The sequence below is a fragment of the Durotheca rogersii genome (genome assembly GCF_024521655.1).
Source record: "Durotheca rogersii strain YMJ 92031201 chromosome Unknown GGS23scaffold_2, whole genome shotgun sequence".
NCBI classification, from domain to species: Eukaryota; Fungi; Ascomycota; class Sordariomycetes; order Xylariales; family Xylariaceae; genus Durotheca; species Durotheca rogersii.
In genome coordinates this window covers 345,188-369,743 of record NW_026251233.1, presented here as the reverse complement: position 1 = coordinate 369,743, position 24,556 = coordinate 345,188, and the positions used below count along the sequence as shown (strand labels likewise).

Sequence of the window (24,556 nt, the reverse complement as noted above, 5' to 3'; positions counted from 1 at the left end):
GCGAAAGGAAAAAGACGAGGGGGGGGGAAAAAAGAGGAAAAGCCTCATGGCCATCCTCCGCCGAGATTAAGCATATTTTGGTATTTCAGCAACTAACTCTATTTTCCCTCGCTTAAGAGACGAGATGGCGATGGGATCTCAGCGAGGGCCCCCCTGGGTACGCCGTCGTGACCGGGGTCGTCATTGGTCGAGGCGGAAATCGAAATGACAGGAAGGCCACATTGTCGTATCGCGCGTTTCCACCATCACCGCTACTCTCTCTTTACTGTTCTCCTCGGTGCGGAGTCCGGGCGACAGTCTATTCTGTCCCTACCATGTAAGAGAGACCTGATTTGAAAAATGATTCAAGAAAAAGGTGGAGAGAGAGCTGGAGACAGTAGGAAACAATGACGGAATGGGAAAAGAGGTACAGTATAAAATAAAGAGAGAGCGAAACAGATACGACTATGGAATACAACACAGACAATACTACCTATGTCGAGAATGGGGCTCATTAGGCATGTAAGTGTAGATATAAGTCAGGTATGTATGTACATGCGAAGGGAGGCTCTGTCAGTCCGTATTCCGGCTTCCATTCTCACCAGCACACATAGACTTTGTACACACATACCTGTTGTTGTCCGCCCATCTACTCATACATACTTGCTAGCTATTACGTAGACATGTAGGCAGGGGAGGGAGAAGAACAAGAGAGAATAAGAAGAAAGGAAGCGGGAAAGAAAACCAAAGTGGCAGCGAGATCGGATCCCGACGGGCCACCCTGGCCCGGGTCCCTCCCGCTTGTCGAATTCGGTTCTCTGCGTTCCCGGCGGAGAGGGAAAGGGGTGCGAACAAGTGGGAAAGGGGAACGGGATGAGTGGAGGCCCGTGACGAGCTTCGTCGACGGGATCGACCCTCAACCCAGCTCCAGAGACTAGATTTCGACGTAGGTAGGTAAAGGAAGAGAGGAGGGGGGCGGGGTCGGGATCAAAATCCTCCCCTCTTCCTTTTCCTTTACCCCTTGACTCGCATCGCGATCGCCTTTTTGCCGTAATCCGGAAAGAGAATCCTCAAACAGCCACGGCGTGAGGGAAACTCCCACATAACCCCGTCATCCCAAACCTCGGCTCAGATCTCGCTGCATCCGCCTGGGCTCCTCCTCGATCGCCTCCCATCGAAATGCCGGCCTTCCTATACCGCACCTGTCCACCCATCTATATATCCGGTAGCCATACTACGTAGTATAGATCGCCCAAGCATCCAAGCATCTATCTATTCTGCCTACATGATGAGTATATGCGCATGGCTGTCCTGCGCCACATCATCCTGACCCGTCCTCGACCCTATACATACATGCATATACATATACATGTGTAGAGACGCCTGCCGGACTTCGATTCTATAAATAATGTACTCTCGACCGCTTACAATTCACTACCATTCTGCCATTCCTCCCGTTTCGTCGGATCGGCTGCTAGCGCATCGCTATACCTGTATAGGTCCGCCGTCGCATTACGCACACTCCTAGAGCTGACTGACCGAGCCGGCATCGCCCACCTTCTGACTTCTTGGCTAGTCCGGTTGACATTCGGGTTGACACGCATCACGTCGCGTCGTCTCTTGCGCCTTTACCATTTCTGTTCCTGTCCTTGCTCGGCTGAAAATATGTAGTTTATTTGTCTGGGACGGATTCGAATTGTCTCTGATCTCTGCTACGATAGTTCTGTTCGTTGGGACAGCTGCCTAGTTCTATCCGCTTCCTCCAATAGCAAAATACTCTTTTATCGACAGGTTAAGAGATACACGGCTTCACGGGGTTTCGTACGAGGCACACAACCTTACAATCTACCTCGCCTTCCGCCCCGCATACATATTACCACCCCAAAGAAAGCCTTCTCTGTCCCCAGTCGCTTCGCTTGATCCTTGAAACACTTCAAGCATGGCAAATGCTCCCGTCACGGTTTTCCTATAGAGCGTATGGGTTGAGCGATCGGATCGTTAAGCAACTACGTACTGTTAGTCTACCTGCTGCGCAGTTGAACTTTTGGGTGGGGAGGGGAACGGTGACTTACGGTGGGCTCTTGCTCAGGTCCGTCTTGAGGATCACGGGAACCCTCGTCATCTCCGTCACGTCCTGGATGTACTCGCCGTCCTCTTCCCTCAACGCGAACAGCTTGAGGTACTTCTCCTTATTAGTCAGCCGAGTTTCGACAGCTTCCACTTTAGGCACCTTGGAGTCCGATCGAGTCCGGTGAAGGACCCCCGGACTCGACGAGGACCGGGCCGGCGAACCCGGTACGCTCTGGGTAGGGCGCTCCGCTAACGATGCGCCGGCCATGGTCTCCGTGATGTCCGAGGCATTGTCGTCGTCGTCGTCAAATAGGGCTTCTACGTCGCCCGCCGACACGGTCTCCGTCTGTGTCTGCTTGCGTGTCGCTTCTTCCCGTTCCTTCTTTGCCCTCTCGGCTTCCTCGGCCTGCTTGACAGCTGCCATCGCATTCGAGATGCGCTGGGAGGCGCCCGCCTTGGGTCGCTCGTCTTCCGGTACGTAGGCTGAGCTTGGAACGCCCTTCTCCCAGTAGAGCTCCAAGACCCTCTTCTCCTTTCTGAATTCGGCCTTTTTGAGCGGTAGCTGATCGCAGTGCACGCGCTTCTCAAATCCCCATTCGGGAATGAGAACGTCGAACGCGGATTCGTAGACGCAGATGACGACGCCTTCGCTGATCAGGTCGCCGTTCACCTCCTGGCGCTTCTTGTCCATGATTCGGCACGATTCGATGTGGATGCTCTGCTCCTGCGCGTTCTGGGCGGATTCCTTCTTAGTGTTGCAGGATTCGATCGTCTTGACCAGATTCTCGATCTCGTCGTTATACTCGATCTTGTCTTCGGCAAGAACAGCCTCCAGTTGGCGGTGGACCATGACGTCGGCGTAACGCCTGGTAGGCGCGGTGAAATGGGTATACAGAGGGACATTCAGGGCGTAATGGGGCCAAAGTTGCTTATTAGCCTTGCCGGCGATGAAGTACTTGGCACGCTGCATACTCTTCAGGAGCAGCGTCTCCATACCCTTGCGGATATCAGAGTCGTCAACCCTGAAGAGGCTGTTCTGGAGCGTCCCGCTGCTCGTGGTATCGATATCGTGTCCAAGTGCCCGCATGCGTTCGACAAAGGTCTGCAAGCGTCGCGCGTTCGGTGGCGATTGGCGACGGAGCAGAGCTTTTTCGGGAAGACCCTGAGCGAGCCTTTGAGCGACAGACGCGTTTACCTTATGCAAGAGCTCTTCGACGAGCTCGGTGCCCGGCGTAGAAGAGAAGATGTTGTGCTGGATAGGGATATTCTCGTCGTCAAGCCGATGGAGCAGTCTAAGAGGAGCCATCGGCTCACCCTCAGAGCCTAGTCGAGCCTCCCGGAATTTCTGCGCGACAGCCTTGATGGGATGCGTTAGCAGGCCGCATAAGAGAGGAAACGGTGTGTCTTACATTGAGAATCTGTACGTCGTTGACCTGGACGCCTTCGTGCGCGAACCCGCTTTGGTTTTCTAGGGCGCTGTCGAGCTCGCCGAGAGTCAGTGTCGCGTCGCTCTTAATTATGCTCTTCCCAATCCAAATGTCACTCTCTCCGACGACAAGATTGTGCGGATTGACGCGGAAGACGACGCTGACGGTAAGTCTGTCGTCCCCTGGGGTCAGGGTGCAAAGCTCAGAAGCAATCCTGGGTGGAAGCAAAGCGCAGGTTCGGTTCACGAGGTGAACAGCAGTGCCGCGCTTCTTCGCTTCGCGATCCACAAGTGAGTTAGGCTTGACGAAGTGGGTGACATCGGGCACGTGAATTCCGATTTCAATCTTCCCATCCGACTCGGTCTTGATATGCACGGCGTTTCCGAGCTCACCGGTGCCGGCAAGGTCGAGGGTGAAGGTCTTCTCGTCGCGGAAGTCCCGGCGAGAACCAATGGAAGCCTCATCCTCCTTCTCGATAGACCAGTCTTGAAGGCCGACGCTTCGTAGGACGGCCTCGGAGAACTCATCGGACGAAAAGTTGTTATCGCGTAGAAGGGCGTCTGTCTCCACCTTCAAATCGCCCATCTTTCCAAGCTGCTCGACAAGAGTACCAAAAGGGTGTAGAGATGTGATGGGCCAACGCTTGATGCAAGCGACAAAGATGCGACCCGCATATTCCTGCTGCTTCTCCACGAAGTCTCGCGGCGCCTGCTCGGTGGGAATAGCGATGAGAGGAACGCGCTTGTCGGTAGGTTTGAACCAAACAATCTTGGGCTTGTCCTGCTGGCGATTGTCGTGGGATCGACCGCCATCGCGGGCGGCTCGCTCAGCTTCTTGCTTCTCCTTCGTCGCTTGGCTGCTGGGTCGCAACACGCCCAGCGTACCCGAAAACATCTGGCCGGCCACACGTTCGATGACGGCGACGACATGGCCGGCGTACAGAGGCTTAGCCTCGTCACTGATTTCCTCCTCCTCGACGAGAAGCAGACTTTGTCCTTCGACTTCCACGTCGTCATTCTTTTTCTGCGTGGGCCTCTGCCGGAGACTACCGCGCCGACGGATCCCTCCGTCCCCGTTAGCTGCCTCCTCGCCGTTAGCGTTGCCCGACTGAGCATTGCCGTTGGTAGATCCCGAACGTGTGTCGGTGATGTCCTTTCTCTTCTTTTTTTCCTCCTTTTCTCGCTTCTGAGACCATACCTCGTCGACGTCGAGAAGTTCTACCGCGACGAGGTCACCTTCCAGAGCTCGGTTACGGTCCTTGCTACCGCAGATGAAGATGTCCGCATCCAAGAGCCCGTCGGTGGTAGAGACGTACGCATCGTTACGGTTCTTCCTGTTGACCCTGAGAATACCGGAGACGAGCTGCCCGTCACCGAGGAGGGCGGGTAAAGTAGCCTGCGGGAGATACGGCGTGAACAGCGTTTTCCTCTGCTGCTGTTGCGCTTGTTGGCCACCAAGCTGCTGAGCATGCTGGCTGCCCTGGAGGCCAACCAGGTGCTGGCCGTTCATCTGGGCAGCCTGGAGAGCCTGAAGTTGGTTTATCTGCATAGCGTTGAGCTGTCCAGGGTACATCTGTGCCGCCGCCATCATCGGTACCTGGCCGGAAATCTGCATAAGTTGGGGCTGACCGGGATACTGGAACGTCCCGATGTTCGAGATGGACTGGTTCACGGAGCCGCGAGAGCGATGGCCGGGCTGGAAGCCCGGCTGGCTTTGACCAGCCTGTTCCTGGCCCTGGCTCTGGCCCTGATTCTGGCCCTGTTGATTACGCCAGTTCCCTTCGAAGTTGCGCGAAGAAGATCGCGCGTGGCCGCCCGTGGCACTGCCACGACGCCCGAAATCCGCCCCCTCATTGCTCACGTGCAACGAAGCGCCGCCGCGGGCACCGCCTCGGCTAGTCGAGGCCATGCTTTGGCTCCGTCCGTGGCCGCCGCCGCGACCGCCCCTGGCGGAGGTGGTCGAGCCCTGGGCAATAGGCGTATCGGCGGCGACCGGCTTCGGCTCTTCGGGGGCGGAGCCTTCGGGCGGACCCGCGGCAGGGAACTGAAAACCGGAGGTTGTCCGCTTCTGCTGAGCAATCTCTGCCGCCTTTTTCGCGTCGGCGAGAGCTAACGAGTGTCTTCGCTGGTGGCCGGGACCGCCGCCTCGCCCTCCTCGAGGTGCGTTCTCTCGGTTCTGTTGACCCGACGAGTTGTCGAATTGCCCGAAGGCCGTCCCCGCGGCCCCCGCGGACGGAGCCGGGGGTGGTCCCATCCCCATGTTAGGGAGAGCTGATTGGTTACGGCGATGTGACATGGGCTGACTCGGTCCCATGGGGACAGTCGGCTGCGGAAGCTGGTTGGGAAACTGGAAAGCAGTCTGCGGCGACAGGTTGGCCATGTTTGGCTGCAAGGGGTTGAAGGAACCGCCAGGCCCGAGCTGGCCCGGCGGTATCATGCCCATATTCATGTATTGCTGGTGCGTAGCTTGTATCTGCTGCTGCTGCTGCTGCAACAATTCGATCTGTTGCTGAATAGCAAGTTGCTCCACTAGACACAAAGAAACCAGCGTGGTCAGCTCCCGGACTCCACCAATAATAGCAAAGCAAGAGACAGAGAGAGAGAGAGAGAGAGGAAAGGGGGGCGGGGGAAGCGGCAACGAGTCGTCGAGGCCGACGGTGGTTACAACCACCGACAGCCGAGAGACACATGTATGTAGACACGGGACTTACTTCCAGGGTTCGCGAACATGCTCATGAGCGGGGTGAGCTCGGACGGGCTCCTACGGTGAGCAATATGGAGGCGACGGCCTCCCGGTCTGGGGACGCCCCCAGCCTGGGGAGTAGGCTGCTGCTGGTCCATGATCTGGCTCTCCCGGCAGTTAAATAGCTAGCAAGTCGAGTGCGAGGAGCCGGAATGGCTGCTGGGTTGGTGGGAATAGCCGAAGCAGCTAGAGCGGATAGAGGAGTGGAGGCGATAGCCAGTGCTGGTGGTGAAGCCGGTGGTAGAGCTGTGATGCTGGTCGGAGCTGGAGCTGGATGTCGGAGGACAGAAGTTGGAGGAGTGGCTGCGGTGTCTTCTTTGCTGGGGGCGATTGCGTGGACTTGTTTTTTTGCGACTAACAAAAAATGGAGGGTAAATGAGAGGATGGAAAGAGGCTGCAATGCTAGCTGCTGGGTATGTTTGAACTCCAAGAGAAGGAATGTGAGAAGTTCTGAGAGAGGGTGGATGGTGAGGTGGAAAGATAGAGAGAGAGAGAGAGAAAGAGGAGAGAGACGAGTGTGGTGTTGCGATAGGGATTGGGGGGGGGGGAGGCGATGGAGGCCGGGAAGCTTTTGGAGTTTTAACCAAGATAGCGCTCAATGGGCCAGGCTGGGTGGGAGTATGGGGAAAAGAGAGGGACTTGAGTGAGGTCAGGGTTAGAGCGAGCACGGGCAGGACGCAACAACTGGAGTGGGGCCAGGCTTTCTGGCTGGTCCGGGGGGGTGATGTGATTGGCTGCTAGCGTCGCAATGTGGTAATGGTACGAGGTACACGGGTACGTAGGCCTTTTTCTCGCTACGTATTCTACCTCCTGCCGCCTCCTCTCTGCGGCACCGTATCGAACCTTACCTGCCTGCCCGCCTACCTACCCTTAACCTAAGCTACCTCCCTACCTTAGGTAAGTACCTACCTAGGGTGGGCAGGTACCTAGGTAGGCAGGCAGGTAGGTACCTCCAACCTACCTGAGGACTGACTATAGGCTCGGTGCCTCCCAACTTAGCATAGTGTTAGCACGTAATGCTGTGCCCTCTGGGCTCCAGATCCATACGGCTTCCCTTCACGCAGTACCGGATGGAGACGGGTACGTGCCCATCCATCCAGGTTAGGTACCTCACTGAGCATTGCTTAGCGGGGGGGGCACGGGCGGCTGCCCCGGTGGTGTGTCTTGGGTACGACGGACAAGAAGCCAGCTACGAACCGAGTATTCGTAGGTACATTCGCTACCAGCTGCAGGCCCGCCGCATTTACACGCACAGGCGACGGCCAGCCCGCCCAGAGCTCCCTGCTGCCTTGCGCGTCGAGGGCATGTATGTACCGTGTGTGTACGTGTGTATGTATGTAGGTCTGTCCGTGTATGTGTGTGTGTGCATTGCCGTGCGTATGCGCCCGCCACCCCTCTGGCATTGGGGCCCGTGCTCGTCATAGATCTGGCCCCGGTGGATGGCGGAAGCCCAGATTGTCCAGGCGGTCCCAAAACGAACAGGTGGCTGGATTGGATCGAACAAAAACATGCTGTCCTCGTCCTTGTTCTACCCCTTCTTCCATGCCGTGCTTTCGCAGTCGAGCCGATGATTTGGTAAGCCAGCAGCTAGCGTCGATGGCCCCGAGGGCCGCCGCCACGGATTGATTCATGTGCATGGCAAGCGAACCCAGGCCAGACGAGCTTAACGGGACTAGGCAAGTGTATACCTATGCCTTGCCTCGAGCAGCCCAGACGTCTTAGAAGCTCGACCGGGGCACGGCGGATGCGCGCATAGATCCTGACATACCTACATGCCTAATACCAGGAGCTGTGCCCACGGAAAGGCGCCTACCTACCTACTTACCTACCTACCTACCGACGAGTTGGGTGGCCTGCGGACGGGGTGACCAGGTTATTTGACGCATTGCACACCCAGGAAGGTTGTACCTCCGCCGGTCCATCAGTCCATCGCGCTCAGTGCTAAGGTGGCTAATACGAACATCGGTAGTTTTAGAGGCAAGACCCCTGCCCTGGTTAGGCACCTGAGAAGGCCCAGCAGCAACTCTGCTAATACCTAACCTGCCTACCATGTATGTGCCTCATCTCTGCCAGCGTACGCACGCGTGTAGGTACGCACATCATCACATGTATCCATGAGAGCTCCCTCTGCGTCGTTATCTGTCGACGCCGCGGACCTATAGGTGGGTAGGTAGGCAGGCAGGCAGGTGGTAGAACATGGTTTGAAACATTACTGAACGCATCCACTGCCTTGGTATCTGTGGGACAACATCCCATCCCTCCCTTGCAATTACGTACCTACCTATCTACCTCTTCCTAAGGTATCGACCTAGGTACCCGTATCTATACCTAAGTGCCTTGGTAGGTAATGCTTACTATTGGACACATCCTTTAGGTTAGGTACCTGTATGGAGGCTCACCAGCCGTACCCAAGCCTGAAACAAAACGAACGTTCGACTGCGCACTCAGGTCGAGAAGAAAGACAAAACAAAAAGTTAAAGAAGCTAAGGCTAGCTTTTTCGACGGACAGCCGTAGAATTCTCTATTATCTCGGTAAGCGAGAAGGATGCCCGGTAATATTTGATAAGACTCCGCCAGAGGACAACGGGGATTAGCGCCGTCGCTGGTCACGCGGGAAGGGGGGAGGGGGGGGATGTAAACCCCTAGGTACCTTAACGTCTTGTACACAGCTGCGTATACTGATATATTTTATCAATTCGGCTAGGTATTTACCGAAACCAATCGCATCCAACGCCCACCAGCCTTTCACATGGAACCTACCCACTCATTCAACAGCCTACCTACCTACCTAGGTACCTCCTAAGACAGGAAATTCGTGATAAGAGAGGTGCAGCATAACATAGTACATGCAATGTCTCCGGTATGCGACGCAGTCTATGTGCAGTGGCCAGGTTATAACCTCAGTACCTACCGTGTCTCGACCTACAACCTGGGGAGGATCCTCTACTACCCCAGATGTGTTCGACCCCTAGGCTGTGCCTACAGTCTGCGATGGGTTCTATATAGGTACCTAAGGAGGGGTCTGCCTGTCTTGGGGACTACCCAAGGTACCTAAGGTAGGTACCTACTGTACGTAGGCGGGTAGATACGACCAGGCCCTGCAGATCACATCGGGTAAGACGGATGAAGGGGGGAGAGGGCGTCGAGAACATCGAGCGCCTCTCATACTCACTTCGCAGAGGCGGCCACCGGCCTATCGAATTTAGTGGTATCTCAATGGGCTCGCCGATTCGAAAGGTCGCCTCTGCCCTGCAAGGTTACAGATAGGCAGCGCCCGACAGTAACAGGTGGCGTAGGCGATGGGGTAGGAAAAGGTCGGTAGATGCGTAGGTAAGGCAGATGCAGGTGTGATATCAGAAGCGTCACCTCGCAATCATGTATAACAGCTGTATTCCCTCCAATTGGCTACGTGAATGTACGTATAGAGGTTGCCTTTTATATATAGATATATAGATTCGATGTTTGGTACCGCTCGCAACAACGGAGACCCGGATTTCGGTGAAGCCAATGCGATTGGACCCGACATGTTACGGTTAGCATCTAACGGATCGCATTGTTTCCGGCATGTTGCTTCCCTACCTTACCTACCTACCTACCCACCCAGATATTAACTCATGTGTGCACACCGATATCACGTATAGGAGCATACCTAGGTATAGCATGCCTACGGGTAGACGGAGAGGTGATACCTACCTAGATTTAGACACAGGAGCTCGGGTATGGTGGGTGGAGATAGCAACGTGAGGTTGTCCAGTGTAGATTACGGCCATGTACACGGTCGGCTGCTAATGCTGCGCAACCTACCCATCCACTAAGGTAGCTCAACCCACGGCGATGGCTTTAACTCGATACGGCATCCGTCTGATATAATAGGTCGGCGTCGAGGTCTCATCGGCATGGGACTCTGACGACGCGATGATATGGCCGCTTGGCTAGAGCCTCTCTCGGAAGAGTCAAGGTTGACCTATGAGATGCCTACTTAGCGGCGCCGTTAGCTGCCTACTGCCGAGGATCGATTGTTCGCACATGTAAGTTGGCTCGAATCACTTTGCGGCGAGGAGACGGACGGAGGAGGACGAAGGAGAGAGATCGGGGCGAGGACGCGGCAGATTCTCATCCACACACGCGAGCCCACATACCCACCAGGTCTACCTTTGGGTACTTCTACCTATCCGCCTATAGCCTCCTCCTACGGCATTAATATATGAGTAGACCTGCTGCCTAAGACATCTATACATACCTACCTACATATGTGCCCAGGTAAGGCTAATGATATGTGCTGAGATCTATCCTGGAGGTACACGTAGGCACGTAGATACCTCTATACGATGCGTAGATATAGGAGCTAGATATATATAGGTACCTACCTACCTACCTACCTACCTACCTGGGTACTTATATATCTCCGATAGGCACACGGGGCGTGTTGAGGTGGGAGTGTGCAGGTAAAGTACATGCGGGCGTATTAGAGGCCTAACTGGTAGAATCGCGCAGCCAAATCCCCTCCGCCTGTGCCACATGCCTTTCTTACGGGCTCGCGGAAACGAGAGATTCTGAATCATGACAGCACCGCCGCGTAGGCTATTTTGTACCTAAGCTTAGCCACCTGCCTTAGGCACTTACTTCCCAATGTTCTCTACACGTAGGAGGTAGGTATAGATTCATGTATACCTACGTGGGACAATTGATGCCCGTATGTACAACCCGGCCCTTGGGGCTGGCTCAGAGAGGTAGGACGTTAGGGACTTGGGCGAGTTTGCAGAAATGCCACGACGGTACTGCCGCCAGATGTTCGTGCAGCAATTCTAACGAATCCATCACCTGCCTCCTAACCTGGGCAGGCTAGGCACCGCTATACGGAGTATAGTGGCCATCACCTCAAGATTTCCCCTCATCTTTGGGGAGCTCCCGTCTCAACAGTTGATCATATGTTTGGAGTGTAGGCACGTGTACCGGGACAACTGTTTTGACCAAGGCGGGAAAGAAAAAGCACGGCCCTTCGACCATGCATATACGCGGGATATTATCAATTCCCACGATGCCGGAACAGCAGTACGGAGGTAGGCGGGGACATGTACGTGGTAAAAGGCAAAAGTAGTGTACGTGGGATGCTAAGAAACAGGGGGGTGGGTACGTATCCTCGACCTTCTACGACTCCCGTACCGCTTTATACGGAGCTTTATTCTTATTCTTTGCAAGAGGTATAAATTTTTCCTTTTAACTGCACTTCTAGCTACCGTACAAAAGTGTATTAAATTGATTTTTTTTTTCGCGATCAAATGTTGCTTTGGGAGTTATTTTGAGGCAATATAATGAGTGGTGGTGGTGCAGATAGTTGGCGTGCTAGTAGCAGTAGTGGTAGCGGTGGTAGCACAGTTTTAAGGTAAGTTATAGGGGACCTAGGTTGGTTTGCGACTTTGAAAATAAGAAGCCTTAGAAAGTCGAGGATACATACTTACCCCCCCTGTTTCTTGGCATCCCACATACACTTTTAACCACGTAATACAGGTAGGTACCTAGGTAGGTAGGTACCTCCTATATAACCGTGTAGGTACCTAATGTTGGGTACCTATATCAGGTATGTGTATCTGAGACAACTGGACTCAAGAATATCGACGATGCGTTTGGGTGAACCTCTTATTGTAACATCCACCAACCTTAGGTAGGCACCCCTACCGAGTATGAACATTGGTAGCTCAGGTAGACCGACCTTATTATGCACTCACTTCCAAACCCCTCCTAGATACCTCGATACGCGCGTATCTACACGGCTCTCGAGTCCGCAGCCCCCGTCCATCTTCCGTACCTAAGAGGTACCTACCTCCGTACAAGGTCCAGCGCCTTACCAATGCCTCTTACCGCCCAGGTCTTATCGATGTTATTCTGCCGGCACAATCCACACCGTCGCTCGGTCAATCTCTTTTTCCAGCTGCCACCGTCGCCAGGGGTACCTGTCTGAAGCTCCGTTTTCCGTTGTTTAGTACCTACCTCGACCTTCTCTGATCCATTTGCTTTACCTTACCTGGCCTACCCTCCTACCACCCACCCACCTCTCTACCTACCTACCTACCCGCCCGCGTCCGCCTATCTTCACATCTACATGCCTCCCTCCCGCCTGTCCGTCTACTCTCTTCCTCTATATCTTTCATACCTTTCGTTATCAACTGGGATGACCGATCCCTGTCCTTGACCACCCTTGTTCTGCGTCAAGCAGAGTCCGAGTACCGACCTACACCATTCATTGTCCGTCGCTTTGGACCGAATAAAGCACACATCATTTCTTCTGTTCCTCGAGGCGCCCCTCGTGGTTGATTCGACCTATCCCAAATTTCTATTCATACGGCAGTGTAACTCCGTCGCTACCTACCGTCTCACACATCGCCTACCGTCTCGCACCACGGCAGAAACTGTACACTCCGCAATGCCGTAGAATTGCCCGCTGACTGCAATGGCTGGTTCTTCGCCCACTACCCGCAAATCGAATCAATGGTCCAGCCCCGACCGCAGTCGTTCGTCGAGCCTGTTCTCCGGGGACCGAAATACAGAGCTCAGCCACCAAGATGCCCTCACCGCAGCGCAAGTCGAGCATGAGCGCGTTCGCGCGGCCGCCATCAGGGTCTACCACGACCATGAGTTACAGGAGGAGCATAGAAGGATCCTAGCAGAGCATCAGAGAGTGATAGAGCGGCAGAGGAAGGAGGAGGAGCGGATCCGGTCCGAGGAACGGCTGCGAGCAGAACAGGAGCGTCTGAGAGCTCTCAAAGCGAAGATCGTCCCCAAGCTACCGCCGGAACCGCCTACCCCCGTCACTGAAGCAGCCGGTCCCGCTGTTCCTCGCATGCAGCCTCAGCCCGTCTCAACTGGACGTTCGCAAACGATACCTAGCGTAAAGCCTTCTCCCTTCCTTCAGCAACCTCCAGCCTCCCTCAAGGGGGCGCCCGGACAAGCCAACGGCATTAGCGGCGGCGTCAAACCTCAGCAACCCTCTTCCTCGAATCCCTTTAGCTCCTTCAAACCCGTGCCCGAGGGGCAACCATCAAGAACGCCATCCACCTTCGCACAAGCCCCAAAAACGGCTACCCCTCGGTCGGATGGAGTGTTCGTTGGGTCCATTAGGACAGGCCCAGCGATTACTAACGTTGATCGATACATCGAAATACACGAAAACCTCAAGAATCTGCGGGCTTCGCTGGTGCAGCAGTCAAAAGTGTCACCGTTCTTGAAGCAACGCTTGGGAGATATGAGACGAGAACTGCGGAAGAACATGGGCCAGCTAGTGGGCGAGAAGGGTGGAAATAAGAAACAGGTTCGTGCGCCGGCGACACGCCACGAGGTCCTTGACTAACTCGAGATAGGTTGTGACCATCCAGACGTTGCTCAACGAGTCGCTGAGCGGGGCTGTCCCAAGCGAACCAGTTGACCCTTCGCTCTTCATCACGGATAAGCGAGATCCTGTCGATGGCGCTGTGCATAACGAAGCCCAGCTTCCGTCCTTGTTCATCTACCTCCTAAATCACTTCGCCAAAGCCGTCATCAACCAATTCATCAGCGAATGTGGAGCGCAACCCAAGACAGCGGACCCGATCGGAGTCGTGACTGCTATGGTATTCTCCAATAAAGCGTATCTGTGGCGCGGTAAGTCATTGATCGACATACTGATGGCCAAGTTCCGCGTCGTCTGCCCCGTCCTCTTCGGTTACCGTGGTAGCGAGAAGACGGAACAGGGCCGTCTGCGCCTAGGCTGGAAAAGGACCGCATCGGGATGGGCCCCCGAGCAGCAGCACGCCGACCGGATGAAGGGCCTAGGCGTGGGCTACGCCGCGATCACGCTGAGGGATTTCTCGAAATCCCCCAACACGAACCCGTGGCCGCCGTCGAAGTACTGGGCCTGCCTGGCGCGAATAGTGAACACCCCCCCGGCCGAGATCTCGAACACGCAGTGCATCGTTCTCCGCGCCATGATCGAGATCTACGAGGAGAGATTCATCCACTTCTACGGGAGCGCGGCTATAGCCGCGCTGAGGAAGGCGCTGGTGGAGTTCCCCAGCAAGGCCGAGATCAAGACCCCGGGCGTCTCCGGCCTGCAGGTGCTGGCGCAGATATTGAAGCGGGATTTGGGACTGGAATTATAGATGACGATCTGTATAATAAGTGAAGATTCTCGGTCACGATTATTCGGTCACGGTGCGAAACGAATCTGGGACCTGGTATAGAAAGAGGAAGAGGGTGGGAGCATGAGAAGGGGTTTCCTCTCTCCTTTAAAAAAACAACCCTCCCTGTTTTTTGATTATTTTTTTTTTGATTTTGTCTGGGTGTATGTGTTATGTGTCTGTCCGGTGGCGTTGGTAAATGGGCACCCTCAGCGATAATAGCAAAAACTAGGCATAAGAAGGCGTCTAGAGAGGTTCAGCAAGACCATTGAATATACCCAGCTATGGTAGTTGGCTTTCGCAGGACAGCTTTTTCTTCTCCATACGAGTTTGTGTGTGCGCGCCACCCGCGTGTCTGCATACGTCTTCGCACGAAGAGAGCCACGAACAGGTCTCCCGTATTAAATCTATATAGGGTACGCTCGCCCGTCATTACTAAGAAGCGCCGTGTTCCCCCCCTCGCCTCGTTTTCCTATCTTGGTTCGAAGCGTACAATCAAGCCTACATATAATAGACAGTGAGCTGACAGAAAAAAAAACCCCGGACATGCCTCATTATCAGGGAGCCTATCATCCAAAACCCTGCCGTTGCCCACCCCCTCCCCTGACATGAAAAAAGTCTCCTCAGCCGGGCCAGGTTGGGTGACGCCGTTAGGTAAGAATCCGGAAGTATCTATAGGATGAGCAGGAGAACGAGCAGGACGGTGAGCACGGTGATGAGGAGGGCGACGCAGCAGCCGCTGTAGCGGTCCTCGTTCTGGCGGACGACGTAGCCGAGCTTCTGGAGGCCGGTCTGAAGGCGGCTGCCGACGCGGTCGGCGAGCGTGTCGACGGCGCCGAGCATCTCGACCTGCTCCTCGAGCTCGCGGCCCATGTCGTCGGCCTGGCGGCGCAGGTTGCCGACGGTCGTGAAGACGCCGTCGAGCTGCTCGTCCTGGTCGCGCATCATCTGCAGCTGCTGGCGGTGCTCGAACTCGGCGTAGCCGTCGCCGTCGTCGTCGTCGCGGCCCGCGTCCTCGAGCGCGAACGCGCTCGGCGACGGCAGGTCCCCGTCGGCCGCGGCGCGCGCCGCCCGCGCGTTCGCCGACGCCGGAGGGGCCGCGCGCCCTGCCGCCTTCGCGCCCCCCAGCTCCTCCCGCATGTCCTCCACCTCGCCGCCCACCTCCTGCACGAGCCGCCGCCGCCGCAACACCTCGTGGCTCGACAGCCCGTACCGCGCCGGATCGACCTCGGCCGCCTGCACGGAGGCGACCAGGTCGCTGAGGTCCTCGGCTAGCGCCCCCAGCGCCTGCTCCAGGTCGGCGCGGGCGGACGCGAGCTCGGGGGATGTGGTCGTCGTGGGAGAGGTGGTCGAGGTGGTCGCCGCGAGGCTGCGGATGCGCAGGTACGAGGCGAAGAGCGGCCGCACGGTCTGCATCTGCGAGAGGACATCTCTGTGGTTGGTAGTCGACGCGAGGCCATGTTAGCGGGGATAAGCTTTTTGGGTAGGGAGGCGGGTATCTCGGCGTACTGCTGAACTTGGAGGAAGGGGTCCTCCTCATTAGTTGAGGACATCATCTTGCTGGGGGCTTCAACATGCGCCGATGCACACGTATCGGCTACATCTGCGCTCGGCACGGGGGTGGGGAGCGAGATTTTCGATGCGGTATGTGAAATTCACGTTGGAATCGTGCTCGGCAAGCCGAATGCTGGATAAGCTAGCTTAGTATAAGACGGGGAAAGGTGACGAGAATGACGTGGTGTTTTCGTTTCCTTTGGATTGGACTTGAGAAGCTGTCTGCAACTGGTGGGATATAGATACCTAGGTGACAGCCGTCCGACAGCCATAACCTCTCGATCTCAGCTGCGAAGCATCGATTATTGCATATGTGCATATATTATACATATAACGAGTTTCTTTTTTATGATGTTTTTAGTAATATGTCACAACGCAAATAGGTAATAAGAATGAGCCAAGTAGGCAAAGTCTGTCATTTTTCCTCCGAAACTCCCAAGATTGAATCGTTTTGTGTGCGCTCTCTTCACCCACGAGCCTCACAGCGTCAATTCCCCCTCGCCATCTCCGTACCCCAGAATTATGCGGCCAGAGAAGCCCCTACCGTACCCAGACTGCTGGGATGGCCCGGAAGCCTACGTTGAGCAGCTCTTACACTTCGCATCCACATCAGACAGCTTCCAGATACTATGTGGCGGCGTACACATCCTGGACTTCTTTACCACTGAGCCGGGTCTTTTTCAATCCGTGATACCGATAGAGTGGCAATCCTATGTTTTACAATGCGAGCCGATGAAGTTCTTGGACGTCCTGATGAGAGACACTCTGGACTCGTCCCTAGATCCTCAACCCCCTGAGAGCTTGGTCAGGTATATCAAGGATATTAGGAAGTTCTCGTTGGCACGCGAGTTTTCGCCCAAGAAGGAGAAGCTCCCGAAGCTAACACGGATGGTCTCTGTGGGGATGAAACCAAAGAAAGTGCATGAAGTGAGCAACTTTGCAAGTTACGTGGACATGCTCGCCAACAACATCTCTGCCCAGTACTGTACACAGATCACTCATTTCGTAGATTTTGGCAGCGGACAGAACTATCTAGGACGAGCGCTGGCTAGCTCTCCCTATAACAGGCAGATCATCGCCGTGGAGGGTAGGGGGCACAACATCGTCGGGGCTAAGGAGTTCGACATGCATGCTGGGATCTCAGAGAAGCCTAAAGTCATGCGGAACAAGAAGCTCTGGCTGCAAAAGCTCGATAGCATGCTCCCCGAGAACCAATTGGACGAGAAGGCCTTGAAGAGGGGTGCTAATCCGCCGAAGATCTCGGACGAGTACATGCCCGACTTTAGACCTTTGAGTGAGTTCGAGGCCACCTACACCCCCGAGGAGGGCAAAGGATTTATACGTTATATTGAAGGGAGGCTGGAATCGGGAGACCTGTCCGACGTTATCGGTCAACTGGAGCAAGACCCCTTGACCGATGTAAAAAGACAAGACGATCTAGCCCTCATAGCCATTTCCATCCATTCCTGCGGCAACCTCTCGCACCACGGCATCCGGTCCCTAGTTCTGAACCCAGGAGTTCGAGCCATTGCTATCGTCGGGTGCTGCTATAACCTCATGACGGAGAAACTAGGCCCCCCCACGTACAAGCATCCGTACATGAGACCAAGTCTTCAGGCTCTTAATGGTCGCGTGGTCAGAGAATCGGCAAGGCGAGACCCGCAAGGCTTCCCGATGAGTGACTATCTCTCTAGCTACCGCGATCACGGCATCCGACTTAATATCACGGCGAGGATGATGGCTTGCCAAGCGCCGCAAAACTGGTCAGAAGCCGAGAGCGACTCCTTCTTCACTAGGCACTTCTACCGCGCGGTCTTACAAAAGATGTTCCTCGACAGAGGCGTTATCGGCAAGGTTCGTCATGACGGTGGTGGCAATCATGCCGGCAACGAACCATCCCAGACCCCGTTCAACTTTAGCACCAATCCCGTCATTATCGGCTCTCTGCGCAAATCATGCTACAAAACATTCCGGTCATACGTGAGAGGCGCGATCGCGAAGCTGACCACCAATTCCGAGTATCACGAGTACTGCGGCATAATCAAAGAGAAGATGGCTGACATCACAGACGGGGAAATCGCCCGATACGAGGAATCGTACGGCCCGCGTAAGAGGGAACTCAGCGCCATCTGGAGTCTCATGGCGTTTAGCTCCGTTGTCACCGAGTCCCTGATAGTGACGGACAGATGGCTATTTCTTCGGCAACACCCCGAGCTAGTACAAGACTGTTGGGTAGAGACGGTATTTGACTACCGCGAAAGTCCTCGAAATCTAGTGGTCGTCGGCATTAAACAGCCGGTCTCCTAGATCGGCCAGGAGAGTCCCTAGCTTTTCCAGTACTTACCCATACGATACGGTACTCCTCTGTTGTAGAGCCGATAACCAAATCATAATAAACCATCGTGGGAATCCCAGGATCGCAGATCCCGCGTCTACCGAGCCAGTTGGCCGTTGTCAATCCTTGCCAGGCCCCCTCCCTGCCCTCCCCCCTGATAATTGGGAGGTCACCTCTCTGGCGGTAGCCGGACAGTCTGGGACGGTAATTGGACGTATCCCTACATGAGGGCTCAATTCCATGCATGAACCTGCATCTGTGGACCGCGGCAAAGTTGCCTATCTCTAGATTGCGTCGATCGGTCAAGCCAGTCAGCGTACAAGGCAACTTAGACGAATGCACGGTACCGACGAATCTCACTCGGGTTCTCACCGAACTCAAACGAGCGAGAGAAAACATATATCGGACTATCGTTGCTTCGAGGCATTCGAAACAGCAAGCCGGACGCGAGCTTACTATAGGGAGACCCTAGTTCTCGATTACGGCCCAATGCCACCCAACACACAACCCCACGCGTGCCTGCAGACCGTCCTCAACGCAAATCTATTGTACCGAGCGCCCCATCATCGAGGTTGCTCGTCATCCGTTAGTGATGTAACTCCTCCGCCAAGGAGGCGGAGGCTAGAAGCGGAGCCCCGTAGGCGCGATGATTGGCCGTACCTGATAAATGAGCCGACGACTTCTTTTCGAAGCAGTCTAGCTCTCCTCGCTCATGACGACAGCCGCGGATGCTAGCTCTATCAGTAAGTATAATAGCTCTTCTCTGCATATAGGTAATGGTCCCACATTCATCTGTCGAGGAAGCGGGAATGCCGCGGCGCAAATAGACCAATCCCGAGACGGCCCCCCTGTTGTTATGACTAGCTGATGCCGTGGTAAGCACGACACGTCGCGAGTGAGTGAATCGGTATGGAACGTCGAACCAGAGGGAACAATAGTGGGATTAAGGGTACTTGGCGGGGGGCTGCGGACCGGATATCACGAATCGAACGTAGGTAGAGGAAAGGGTGACACCTGGCTCGGATCGAATCGACTCTTGCTTAGGAAAAACGCGAGCCATGCATCCCGCCGGATACTCCGATCGTATCTAGCCAAAGACAGTCCGTCGGTCGAAAAGGCGGCATCCACGGGCGAATATTCGACATCATGCATCATATCACGCAAGCTATCGTGACCGTAGCGCCCAGGGACCTGGCGCATTCGATATCGAGGTTCTGCGTTACGCCAACCGTCGTCGAATGGCGTTACCATGCCACCACGCTGCTCTCGCTCCCCCTACGCATAATGTTCGGGCAGGATCAGCGGGACTCAGTGGACGGCTCGAGATAGGAAAATGCGGGGCAAGCAAGGGGTCGAAGTCCAGGGTCGAAGTCCAGGGTTCGAGGGCAGAAGAGGAGGCCTGATTCGCAGCATCTCGACGAGAAGTCCGAACAGTGCCTACATAGAGGTACATACACGACAACAGAACGCCCACTTCCCAAGCCCGCGCCCGCCTACATCCTCACTTGTGCGTTGGCGAGGGTGAGTCTTGCCCCGGGAACTCAGCTACGGACGCCCTTCACAGATTCTCCCTTCGTGCAAGGTCGCGTCCCTACGGCCAAGCCTTTGGCATACTACGTAGTAGTAGCTGTATCCTACGGCTCGCTATCTCTCCGCCGTCTTGAGGTCACATTTCAGATAATGCACTCACCTGCACGGCATCTTTCCTGTCGACCCATCCGGCCCATCACATCTGCTGTGCTACGAGCCCTCGTCCAGCTCGTCTGCAGCAGTCTACTCATATTACTTCCACCCCTCCCCTGGCCGAGCTACATACCTAGGTATAGACAGCCATGCGGATTCGCAGCGCAGCCAACCCCCCCCGGCACACACCAGACATCATCGTGCAGGAGGATATACACTCCTTGCAGAACTGCCCAGCAAGAAGCCATCTCCCGGTGCGCTATGGCATTAGTCCTCCCCCCCCACGCAAGACAGCGCTGCAAGGTCGTACCAATATATAGAACAAATCCTGCAAGATTCTCCCGAATTCACCTAGCTCCCCCTCCAAGGCCGAGCGCGCTCTCGAGCTGATGCCTTCCCGAGGCACCTTGTAGACAGGATTGGGGGGAGAGTAGCAGCAAGCATACACAGTTTGGTGGTCCTCTCCTGCCCCCCCCCCCCCTTTCCCCCTTGCCCTCTCTCTCGCCCTCTTCGCTCCTCTATGCAGGCCCCCTTCTGCACCCTATTCAGGTAGCGGCTTGCCTTTTTCGGAGCAAATGGCGTGCGGGCGTACGCGTGGAGGTTGGTCGCCAGCACGCAGACGCTGTGTGTATGCAGGCGGTAAAAGGCGGCGCCCAGGAACACCAGCCAGGCTCACGAAGTTACCCCGGCCTTTGCGAGATTACAGCACTTCCAAAAGCACATAAATAGCCTTCGATGTTCCCCCCTCGTCCCTCTCCAGCGTCGCTCAGTCGGTCGGCGTCGGTCTGTTCCGCCGGTAGGCAACCCCTCTCGATGTTCCAGACCTAGCTCGTCGAGAGTCTCGTCCCCCATAGAGATCCGCCCTGATTCCAGGTTGTTTGCTGCTGCTTGCATCAACTCGCATCCGCATAGATAGACGAGCAGCCGCGGTATACGAGGCCTAGTGCCAGTGGTCGTGACGCGCGCCGATCTCTGCGGGAGGCCATCGAGTGGTGCCATGTCATGTTATCTACATACCTAGACAAACCCGGCGGACTCGGAGTGTTTAGTTAGAAAGAGGCATCATCCCCAGGGTCGCCGTCCGTCTTGATTAAAAGGAGGGAAACCTAGGCCTTCCTGCCTCTGGGTTTCGGAGCCCACCACGCTATAACCCTCCCTCACCTCGCCTCCCCTCCCTTTGTTCCCCCCCCAGCCCACGACGGTTCGCTCTCGGCTCCTTTCTCAGCGCGAGGCCTAAGTCTCTTATCTCTACGACCACTTAGCATCCGGTTCTTCGGCCCCGCCCCCCTCCCCCTTTCGGTTGGCACGGTCCCCTTTATCTTGATCTTTTTTTTTTCTTTTTTTTATTCAATCTTTGCTCCTTTCGTCCAGCTATCACAAGGATCTCAGAGCTTGGGCGGCCGAGCGAACCCGGATCTAAGGTCGAGGGGATGCTTTCGCCAATCACAACCCGGTCCAGCTCTCTCGTTGCGAGGCACAACTCTCGGCCTGTGCGATCTAGGGGTCCCTTTGTCCCCCGATCTTCGGGGTTGGACGCTTCGGCCCACGGCCCACGAGCGGTGATCTACTTACGTCGTCATTATCTAAATACGACATTGTCATAATGAATGCTCAGATATCATTTCTCGTAAGCCTTCCCTTATCCGCCTATCTCGAATTTGTTGCACCAATACAACTGCAAAGTGGGTGGCGCAACGACGACAACTGCCCGTCACCATAGCTAGGATCACGAGAGAGTCTCTCCGAGGTCGAGTCTTGGTTATCTGCATCCCGCAACAACCCTCCCCTCCCCCTCGCGGCTATGGAGGAAAGACTGTCGGCGCGCATATTGGTACAGCCCGCGATGCATGCGCCGAGCGAACGGTACCCGAGTTCATTGACTGACCCAACGCGATTCTAGGATGGGACCTTCAGACTTATACACATTCCCTTGACCCTGTACTCGACCTTCCTCCAGCCGATCCTGCAGGTGCTTCTTCCCCAGGACGACGACGATTCGCTTGCCATCGAGGCCGAGGGTCTCAGCATCGACAACAAGCACGGGTTCCTCAACATCAGCATCACGCCCGTCGAGTGCTCGGTGGTGTGTCATAGCAGCTGGGCCCGGAACGTCTTCGAGCCAGTCATAAAACGCCTCCCGCCCCATGTCTCGAAGCTGGTCTCAATTTCGAGAGACAGCTACCTGATCCTCTCCGTCATAAGTGCTGGAATGGATGCGGGCGGCCGAGTCATGGACCTCACCTCGCCCCTCGCGCTAGCCGGCGTGCCCATCTTTTTCATCACTACGTACTACTCGGATTTCATCCTGGTGCCCAGCAAGGACCGGCAGACGGTCGTTCAGGTGCTTCTCGCCCGGAACTTCGAGTTCGACAAGGACGAGTCGGCCTACGTATCGCCCAGCGTGATGCCTCGCCACCGCGGCACCAGTCGCAACCACGATCCCCCCTCGACACCGCCGCCGTCCAACGTGGTCGAGCTGCAGGCGCGCACGTTCGAGTTTTTGAGAAAGCGAAACGTCACGCCGTACATCAGCCCGTGTCTGACCCTGGTGCAGTGTTCCGGCAGACGCTCGTCGCAGGTAGTCGATTACGGCCACCGGCCAAACCTGAGCCGGCAGACCTCGGGGAACGGGCATCGGAGGAGCTGGCTCGATAATGTCGACACAAAGCTATACACCAGCCTTATTTCCGTTCTAGCGAAGCAGCCTAGGTTCCTCTCCATCACGCTCGCCCAGGAAGACCCGCCTTCGTTACTATTAGATAAGGAACACCTCGGCGTCTTCGGAGATTCCATCGTCGGCGACACGGAGGGCGACCTCGTCCCGGTTTTTCTGGACCTCGCCAATCTCCCGCTGGAGGCCACCGGCATCGTTTCCGGGGTTGCAGGCCGACTCATTACGGAGATGGGCACCGAAGATACGAGCATCAACAGCGAGCTCTCTTACCTCTCAACCGCACGCGCCGGCGCGGTCATTCTCTCCAGTCAACAGTCCATGAAGGCGCTGGAGATATTGAAGCCCCTCCTCTCAAAGGAACAGGCGTAGGAATGCAGATGCCACCGTGTACGATACGAGGTAGACCCGGGGATGGGGAGGGGACGTGGGAGGGGTTTTCACGAGCGCAAGAATCACGACAAGAAGGATTTTTGGGAATTTCTCGGAAAACACGGCGTACGAGACTGAACAGCGGGCAGGCACTGGATGCACACCAGGGACCCGGCTGGCAGTTTGCGGCCTGCCACCAGAACGGAATTCGTTCTTTTTTGCATCATTTTGTCATGACTGCTTTTCGCGGCGTTTCTCGGCCTTGGGCGGGAGGGAGCATGAAAAGGGGGGCGGGGGCCAAGCATGTGCATCAGGGTACGCGCGGAGGGGGGTTACGGAAGGCGGTTATAAAAACAAGGGGCAAGACGAGCTGCGCTCTCGACTGCCTCAAAACACCGGACGCAGAGGACCCGGCATCGCGGTATACCTAATTGGTTTGCATGAAAAGTGTGGTCGGTCACGCATGCATCTCGAGTCGCTGGGCAGGGCAATAATACCTACCTACATTCTCGGAGGCGTCCATTCCATCCTATCATGCAGTGTCAATATAGTCTAGATAATAGAGCCCGACTTCGGGGGGTCGGCCGGATGAAGTCAACGACTGGCGGACGGGCTTACTCGTAGGCCGTCCGCATAAGGCTGAGAAGACGCGCATTTTGGTCTCCTTATCGGGGCACCAGCCCGAGGATGTTGGGGGGGGGAGGCGAGCACCTACATACACATACCTATCCAAGCAGGGAGTGGCTGGAGAGAGGTTGCCTCGCTAAGTGTACGTCCGACACGAGGCTCTCCTCTCATCTCGTGCGGAGGTGTGGGAGTGGGTGATAGCACAGACTCCCTAACCCAGCAGTCAAGGAGGGGGGGGGGGTCGGTTCTCTCTCTATGGGCACTCGATACTGCGTGGCACTCCAAAGCTATGAGAAATGCATACCTACGTAGGTGTTATCCACGCCCCCGTTATGTCGTACCTCCACCTCGCACGGCCGTCCGCTCGCGTCATCCATCCCGCCATCCCAGCTAGAACTCCTTACCGGGAGGGCAGCATGGCAAACATGCCACCAGTCTGGTGACCGTAGACGAGTCCGTCCGTCCCCTTCAGATCCACAGCCACCCAAATGAACCCCAAGATCCCCAACATGCCCGCCGGCGTGGTTCCGATTGGTCCGTGACGGGAAGTTCATGCATGCATACATGTATGGGCATGGGATCGCGTGCATGGCTTAACTGCAACCGGCGATATCATTCAATCCTCGCCTCAGTGCTGCATGTATGGCTGCTCTCTCAGCGCCCTCTAGAAAGCAGAGCCTACCGAGCGAATGGGCCATCCCCATCCACCGACCCGGATTCGGGCAGCGCCATCTCACCCTTTGCTGAGGAGCTGAGGGCGGTGAGACGCATGTGGGCTGCCTAAGTGCCTGCCCACGCGGAAGCCCAGGCTAGCTGACCATTTACACGTACGCCTGGCGTCGCGGGCGTGAGAGTCCGCGAGACACACCCCCTCGGTGTGGCTGTCATCGCCACCGTTCCGAACGGGGGGGCAGAGAGCGTAGGAGAATGGACGTCATAAGTTAAG

At 55.8% G+C, this 24,556-nt stretch overlaps 5 protein-coding genes across 5 annotated transcripts; 3 read left to right on the top strand and 2 right to left on the bottom strand.

Annotated features, from left to right (window-relative positions):
- Nucleotides 1-1,764: 1,764 nt before the first annotated feature.
- GGS23DRAFT_165345 (RNB-domain-containing protein) lies at nt 1,765-6,849 on the bottom strand. The gene is made up of 4 exons (XM_051511487.1): nt 6,187-6,849; nt 3,459-6,004; nt 2,052-3,406; nt 1,765-1,985 (listed from the first exon to the last, which is right to left on the bottom strand). The coding sequence occupies exons 1-4, from the start codon at nt 6,314-6,316 to the stop codon at nt 1,946-1,948; spliced, it is 4,071 nt and encodes a 1,356-aa protein (XP_051375899.1). The 5' UTR covers nt 6,317-6,849; the 3' UTR covers nt 1,765-1,945.
- A 5,438-nt stretch (nt 6,850-12,287) lies between these two features.
- Nucleotides 12,288-14,501, top strand: GGS23DRAFT_165282 (GLE1-domain-containing protein). Its single transcript, XM_051511486.1, has 2 exons — nt 12,288-13,524; nt 13,574-14,501. Exons 1-2 carry the CDS (start codon nt 12,667-12,669, stop codon nt 14,348-14,350), a joined length of 1,635 nt encoding a protein of 544 aa, XP_051375898.1. The 5' UTR covers nt 12,288-12,666; the 3' UTR covers nt 14,351-14,501.
- A 447-nt stretch (nt 14,502-14,948) lies between these two features.
- GGS23DRAFT_547239 (uncharacterized protein) lies at nt 14,949-15,417 on the bottom strand. Its single transcript, XM_051515077.1, has one exon. It carries the CDS (start codon nt 15,314-15,316, stop codon nt 15,041-15,043), a length of 276 nt encoding a protein of 91 aa, XP_051375897.1. The 5' UTR covers nt 15,317-15,417; the 3' UTR covers nt 14,949-15,040.
- An 89-nt stretch (nt 15,418-15,506) lies between these two features.
- On the top strand, nt 15,507-18,229 carry GGS23DRAFT_602411 (methyltransferase domain-containing protein; the record flags this gene model as incomplete). Its single annotated transcript, XM_051519322.1, has 4 exons — nt 15,507-15,698; nt 16,457-17,685; nt 17,719-18,097; nt 18,137-18,229. 4 exons carry the CDS (start codon nt 15,507-15,509, stop codon nt 18,227-18,229), a joined length of 1,893 nt encoding a protein of 630 aa, XP_051375896.1.
- A 3,512-nt stretch (nt 18,230-21,741) lies between these two features.
- On the top strand, nt 21,742-23,024 carry GGS23DRAFT_612289 (ACT domain-containing protein; the record flags this gene model as incomplete). The annotated part of the gene is made up of 2 exons (XM_051520479.1): nt 21,742-21,771; nt 21,841-23,024. The coding sequence occupies 2 exons, from the start codon at nt 21,742-21,744 to the stop codon at nt 22,981-22,983; spliced, it is 1,173 nt and encodes a 390-aa protein (XP_051375895.1). The 3' UTR covers nt 22,984-23,024.
- Between the last annotated feature and the right edge of the window lie 1,532 nt (nt 23,025-24,556).

Coding starts and splice junctions, on each gene's coding strand:
- GGS23DRAFT_165345 (XM_051511487.1), bottom strand. CDS start 6,316: ATGGACCAGCAGCAGCCTACTCCCCAGGCTGGGGGCGTCCCCAGACCG. Junction 6,005..6,186: donor CATGTTCGCGAACCCTGGAA/GTAAGTCCCGTG, acceptor CTTTGTGTCTAG/TGGAGCAACTTGCTATTCAG. Junction 3,407..3,458: donor ACGACGTACAGATTCTCAAT/GTAAGACACACC, acceptor CATCCCATCAAG/GCTGTCGCGCAGAAATTCCG.
- GGS23DRAFT_165282 (XM_051511486.1), top strand. CDS start 12,667: ATGGCTGGTTCTTCGCCCACTACCCGCAAATCGAATCAATGGTCCAGC. Junction 13,525..13,573: donor AGGGTGGAAATAAGAAACAG/GTTCGTGCGCCG, acceptor AACTCGAGATAG/GTTGTGACCATCCAGACGTT.
- GGS23DRAFT_547239 (XM_051515077.1), bottom strand. CDS start 15,316: ATGATGCGCGACCAGGACGAGCAGCTCGACGGCGTCTTCACGACCGTC.